At 40.6% G+C, this 6,575-nt stretch overlaps 1 protein-coding gene across 2 annotated transcripts in view; it reads right to left on the bottom strand.

Moving 5' to 3' along the window:
* Atl3 (atlastin GTPase 3) overlaps window positions 1–6,575 on the bottom strand; it is a 50,136-nt gene that overhangs the window by 1,497 nt on the left and 42,064 nt on the right. For both annotated transcript variants that reach the window (XM_004643792.3, XM_023703965.1), the window contains exons 9-12: window positions 5,388–5,515; window positions 4,737–4,793; window positions 996–1,067; window positions 194–625 (exon numbers count right to left, since the gene is read on the bottom strand). In XM_004643792.3, the coding sequence (XP_004643849.1) occupies window positions 194–625; window positions 996–1,067; window positions 4,737–4,793; window positions 5,388–5,515 (689 nt within the window). The remainder of the gene's footprint in view (window positions 1–193; window positions 626–995; window positions 1,068–4,736; window positions 4,794–5,387; window positions 5,516–6,575) is intronic.

Genomic DNA, 6,575 nt, shown 5'->3' with positions numbered 1-6,575 from the left:
GTGGAACCAGGGATTGAACTCAGGCCCTTGCACTTGCCAGGGAAGCGCTTATTCCACTGAGCTATCTCCCCGACCCCTCTCATGGCTTCTTTTATAATGAAATTCTTCCAAAATGATGTGCTGCATTTAACAAAAGCAGCACAAACACTTGTTTATTATCAACCCTCATCCCCCCTCAGCCAGCACCACTTACCTGCTCCAACACATACGCTGCACCAGAGTCAATAGCTCCACCCAGCTCACGATATTGACCGGAATACCTGATGTACCCCCAGGTGAGGAGTGCTATTAGCAGCAGTCCAACCATGCAGTTGAACAGCTGGGCCACAACCTCAAGACCAACAAAGCCAGTGAGGCCAGAGGCTATATACAAAGCCACAATGCCTGTGAACAGCACCGCAGGGGTTCGGAAGGTGCTGAAGACATTCTTGCTTCCATTGTGCTTGCAGAAGTTTTCATAGAGTTCTTTAATTTCCTCCTCCAGTTCCTGCTGATAACGAAAACTGAAATCCTTCCCACCCATCTTTTTGGTCTTCTTAAATTGGTCCAGAGCAAGCTGTCTGAATTCACAGTGCTTCTCCTCTAAAATGTCTGGAGACAAATAAGGCTTCTCTCCCCCGCAAACCTAGGAGGAACAAAGACATGCTAGGATGAAAATCTGTTCAAGAGCAAGTACCAAATAAAATAAGTGAGAAGACACAGAAAAGATTTTAAAATATTACAAGTTAACTTTTAAAAGACAGCCAAAGCCAAGAAAGGCTAGGTTCACTTCCTCTGCTCAACACACTTTTAAATACCAGGGTAATATTAATCTGAAGCAGCAGTGACACTGCAAGGAAGTCTTTGTTAGAAATGATAATAATTAGGAGACCCCAACTGCCAGGATGACCTGAAGCAGCTCTGCTGTGTCATCATCTGAGAATCAAGTTTGGGGTTCTGGTATTAGCAACAAGGGTATAGACATGTCAGAAAAAGGGATATGGCCGGCCACCTACCTCTTCCATGTTGTTGTAATAAACATCCTTGGCAGAGGCTGCAGCTGCCAAATTGTTGGCTTCAGCAGTAGCCTTTTAAGAAAGTAAAGTGTCAACTATAAATTCTCGCCTTTTAACATTCTTCTATAAATAACCAAGCAAAAAATCTTCTTACCCCAATCTTCACTGTCCCTTTATTAGCTTTCTGCTATTTTGTAAGTTTCTTTATAGTCCAACTACTGAAATAAAATACACTTTTCTACCAAATTTTCTACCTTACACATACCTATTTAAAAATTCTTTTTTGTTTTGTTTTGGTACCAAGAATTGAACTCAGGACCTTATGCTTGCCAAGCAGGTGCTGTGTTGCTAAGCTAAATCCAGGCCCCTGCTACCTACTGTTAGACCGAAGAGTTTTTAGCATAAATTACACCCTCAAAAGTTAAGGGATGGTTGCCGGGGAGATAGCTCAGTGGCATAAGCACCTGCCTGACAAGGACAAGGTCCCAAGTTTGATCCCTGGTACCACACAAAAAAAGGTTTTGTTGAGGTTTTTTTGTTTGTTTCTGAAGTGACTTCCATTTATTTTGATACATCTTTTCCCCATGATTTACAGGATCTTCAAGCCAATATAAATACTTGAATTTTTGGGTATACATCTGCACAAAACCTCAGCAATTATCTTTCAGCAATAAAACACTGAAGAGTAAAGACTAGACACAATTACTAGGTACAGTGAGGGGTCAGGTAGATGGCTCAAATTTTTTTGGCGGAACCGGGGATTGAACAAGCCCTTGCACTTGCCAGGGAAGCGCTTGTTCCACTGAGCCATCTCCCTGGCCCCCTTAATTTTAAATGTAATAAAATGATAGAAGTATGGCGCATATACTGCATAGACCATTTGCCTAGCACATTCAAGGAAGGCCCTGAGTTCCATTCCCCCAACACCACAAAATACTTATTTTTTAAAAATAATAAAACAATTGAAACAAAAAAAAAAAAAATTGAAACCAAGTGTAGCAATACCTATCATCCCAGAACTGAGGAATCTGGGCAGGAAAATCACAAGTTCAGAGCTACAGTGAGTCAGAGGCCAGCCTGGACTATATGAGGCCCTGTCTCAAATCAAACAAAAACCTAAGATTCCAGGTAATTTGTTCTACAAGGGTCAGACAAGACAAGCAAATGTTTCTAATAAATATTAACTTGATAAATGAATATGTCTTGCCACATGAGTAGCACATGATACTGCACTACATGATCACTACTGAGCCTGTGGTTCTTCCCTCCCCATTTTTCTCTCTTTTTCTCTCCCTCCCTTTCTACCCATCTGGAATTATGGGGGATCATCTCCTAACAGCAAGAATTACGGAGATCTCACCTGCAGAAAAAGGCCTCACTTCAAATGAGATTGGGGAGATGCATAAAGTGTGAGAAACAGTGCAAAATTTTTTAGAAAAGTACCATCTGAACAAGGCCAAGTGATAAATCTATTTAATAACAACTCAATGTCAGATTTCCACAAAATTCTCAAAAGGAAGCAAAGACACAGGATAAGTTCCTTGTTAAAGTTGCACAAAAAGACAATTCCATTGAGCCCAGAGATAGCAGTGATCCCCCTAGTGATAGTGAAAGTCTTCCCACACAATAAACTTCCTCTTTCATCTTCCCCACACCAGCTATGAAGGTTTGTAAAGGCAAGTGCAAGTTAATGTTTTTATTTTTATTTTGTATTTTCCTTATAGGTTTGTATTATATTACAGTATTGCAATCACTTGTATATGAGTCTTTTTTGGTTGTGGAATGAATCATCTGAGTTTCCATTATTTCTCATGGGAAAAATTCACTTTAATGTAGTGCTTTGGATTACAAACATGTTTTAAGAAATTATGCTCACAAACCAAGTATTTACTGTAGATGCAAAGAAAAGCTATGTTTGGGGCTGGTGAGATGGCTCAGTGGTCTAAAGCACCTACTTAGAACAAGCTTAGCAAAGCAAGAGACCGAGGTTCAATCCCCCAGCACCACATGCCAGCCAGCCCCGCCCCCTGGTGGGCTGAGCTGGCCACACACACACACACACACACACACACGCATAAATAAATAAATAAATAAAATTTAAAAAAAGAAAAGCTATGTTTATAATGTAAATCCCAGGATCTAGCTACCTTTGTGAAAATGTTTTCCAATAAAGATACTAACATTTGAGGCTAGATAAACTGGGATACACCTCTAATTTTAGCTCCTCAGAAGGCTGAAGCAGGAGAATCATGAGTTTAAGGCCAGTCTCATTAATTTTTTTTTTTTTTTGAGTGGGGGGGTTGTTTTTGAGATAGGGTCTTGCTATGTAGTTCAAGCTGGCCTTGAGGTCACTTTGTAGGCCAGACTGGTCTTGAACGTGTTTTGTTTTGTTTTGTTTTTGCAGAACCGGGGATTGAACTCAGGCCCTTGTGCTTGCCAGGGAAGCACTTATTCCACTGGGCCATCTCCCTGGTCCCCTAGGCCAGTCTGAACAATTTAACAAGACTTTTCTCAAAATAAGGTATCAAAAAAAAGCTCAGAGATGAACCTACCAAGTAGACACCATGAGCAATGCTTATTCTTTTGAATTAAAGAACTTTATGAACAAGAAGTCATCACTGAAATTAAATAAGATCAGACCCATTCAAGGAATAGCCCTTTATGAATTCTGTAATAGATGAATGTGTGGAGATGGGAACTAAAGGCCAACTGAACGACACTGGACTGGTGGTGATACAAGGAAATAGTATCACTTTGAAAGATTTGGGATGAGTTAAATAATGGGTGTTTGGCACAGAATTCGATGTCTCTTTTCCTACAGACAGTTCCACTACAACTGATGTCAAGTGATATCATGTACATTTTCACATCAAGCTGTTTTAATTTTTTTCTTTGGTTTTTTGAGATAGGGTTTTACATGTAGTTCAGGCTGGCCTTGACCTATGTAGCCCAGGCTGGCCTCAAACTTGAAGCAATCCTTCTGACTCAGCCTCTCAAGTACTGGGATTAGAACCATGTTCCATGCTGCCTGGCTTAAACTGTTTTGCTAAATAAGCTTGGTAATACTCAAAAAGGAGCCTTGAGAAGTTGCTAGCTGCTCAGCGGCACTGCATCCCATGATTCTACACCAAGTACTGCAGGTAAAAAATTACAAATCATATTTGGCTATAAATGCTCTCCTATTTAGCATATGAAAGTCAGAAATTATGTCTTAAGCAAATGACATTTTCTAGCTGAAAATTAAAAAAAAAAAATCTTAAATAGGTCACTTGGGACCTGTTCCACTAAAGTAACCAGAGATGACTATGAGTTCCTTATTTAACACTATGGCTACAATTCCTCTGGGCATAGTAAAACACCATTTCCCCAAATAAGTATGGCATAAAGTACAGGTCCCGTGAGGACAGGCTATTCTACTATAACTGTGCCACTATGAACACAGATGAAAAAAACCAGAGGCAGTCACACTGAGATAACTGTCCTGAAACTCCAGAGACCTCCAAGGGAAAGTAATGGAAAAGGAGAGCAAACTCATTTCCTTCTTTTTTTTCTTCTTGAGTTAGAATCTCACTTTCTCAGGATGGTCTTAAACTCACTATACAGGAACTCAGGGCACTCCTCCAGCCTCAGCCTCCCAAGTGCTAAGATTACTCTCATTCTCTTCTTGTAAGACTGTTTTATCATACTGAGTCAACTCAAGAAATTAAAGGATGTCACTTAGGATATAAAGCACTAATTTACCTGAAGCATGGATTTGGGGTGAGGCAGATCTTCTCCTTGATAAATTTTAATATATGCCTTAGAACATAAACACAAAAAGTGATTATGAAAAACACCATTCTGTCATATTTAACTTACACTTTAACTTTTGGAAATGGAACCACATAACTGCATTTTCCTAAAGACTTATATCAATAACTAGGAATTAGCAAAAACACAACACACCTTTGAGTGCACGTTAGCATTTTTAGTTATCTAAAAATGTCAAGCAGCACAAGCCTACAAAGGCAAGGGTTCCCAACAGACTCCCCATGCACACTGGCCTCACCACAACCTGTGGACAGAGACTATCCACCTGGAGGCAGTCGTGTCCCATAAAGATGCCGTCTCCTACTCACAGCAACTTCCTAACCATCTCCTGTCCACACCATCTTGCTTGAGGAACAATCTTCCTTTAGCCACAGTACTCACTCCTCTAAGACAGTGAAAGAACATCCATTTGGCTCTTAGACCCATACTGCCATCCAGTGGCCCACTCTGGGAGGACACTGATGTCTCAAAGTACCTCTTAGAAAATGTGTAAATTTCAAAAAACAGAAACTCAGGAGCATTTACAAACTAGATAAGCTTTATCAAAAATCAAACAATTTAAATATTAAAACCTATGTTTACCTTAAAATACTCCAACAGTCCCCGGCAGGTGACCTTTGAACCATTGATCTCCTTTTCCATTAACTTAGATGGGTTTAATACGTATGGTATCAGTGCCTCCAACTGCTCTTTGAAATCACCAGCAATATCTGCTCAGAGGACCATGAAGCAAGAAACAAGAAGCCAAACAGCATTATCCAACCAAGGTAAGCACAAAGCACAACCTTTACACTCTACCCAATTATTTCAACTTCGTTAGTACACAATTTCAACTGTGTTCCTACACCGTATGTTTGTACCTACACTTTTTGGCTATAACCAAGTTGCTAATAGATCTTTGTCCTAGTGCACCTTTATCTAGCTTCTTTCCTCTTGCTATATAAAGCTGGGTTCAGAATGTACAAAACATCCTCACCTTGGCTTCCATTCTGAGCTATTCAGTCTACTGGTGAGCCTTTCAAGAAATTCTACTTTTTAAAGAATGTCACTAAGGGAGGGATAAGAAGAAAGGGGAGGGGAAATAAGTAGAATAAAGATAAACCATGTACACCTAATAATAATAATTATGTAAACATTACACATACCATAACAGGTGCTAAGATTAATAGTATCAATAAGAATGAAAATCAGGACAGGAGAATTAGAAGAAGTAGGAGGGAGGAGGAGGGAGGGAGAAGGAGAAAGAGGAGGAGGAGGAGAGAGGAGGAGAAAGAGAGGAGAAAAGGGAGAAAAGAAGGAGGAGCCGGAAAAGGAGGAAAGAAAGAAAAAGAGAAGGAGGGGAAGGGAGGAGGAAGGGGGCGGGAGAGGAGGGGGGGAAAGGAACGGCGAGGAAGAGGGAGAGGAAGAGGGAGAGGGAGAGGGAGAGGGAGAGGGAGAGGGAGGCTGTAGTATGTACACATAGGGCAAGAGCTAGCTCAGCGGCACAGCATCTGCCTGGTATGCGCAGGGTCCTGAGTTCAATTTCAGGTACCACAAAGAAAAAAAGTATGTACAGGTGACTATTCTCCCAACACGACTGTAAACTGTATATACTGTAAACATGTACTAATAAAATTTAAAAAGTAAAAAACAAAAGAACTTCTTAATTGTCTCAGGCCTTTGCCGCACTCTCACATTGCCCCTTTAAAAAAATCAAATAGAGCCAGATGCAGTGATACCTCATCCCAGCTACTCAAAAGGCTGAGGCAGGAGGCTGGTGAGATGGCTCAG

The sequence above is a fragment of the Octodon degus genome, unplaced genomic scaffold, assembly GCF_000260255.1.
Source record: "Octodon degus isolate 3935 unplaced genomic scaffold, OctDeg1.0 scaffold00184, whole genome shotgun sequence".
In the NCBI taxonomy this organism is placed as follows: Eukaryota; Metazoa; Chordata; class Mammalia; order Rodentia; family Octodontidae; genus Octodon; species Octodon degus.
The sequence above is the reverse complement of the archived record's forward strand: the minus strand, read 5'-3'. Positions and strand labels throughout refer to the sequence as shown.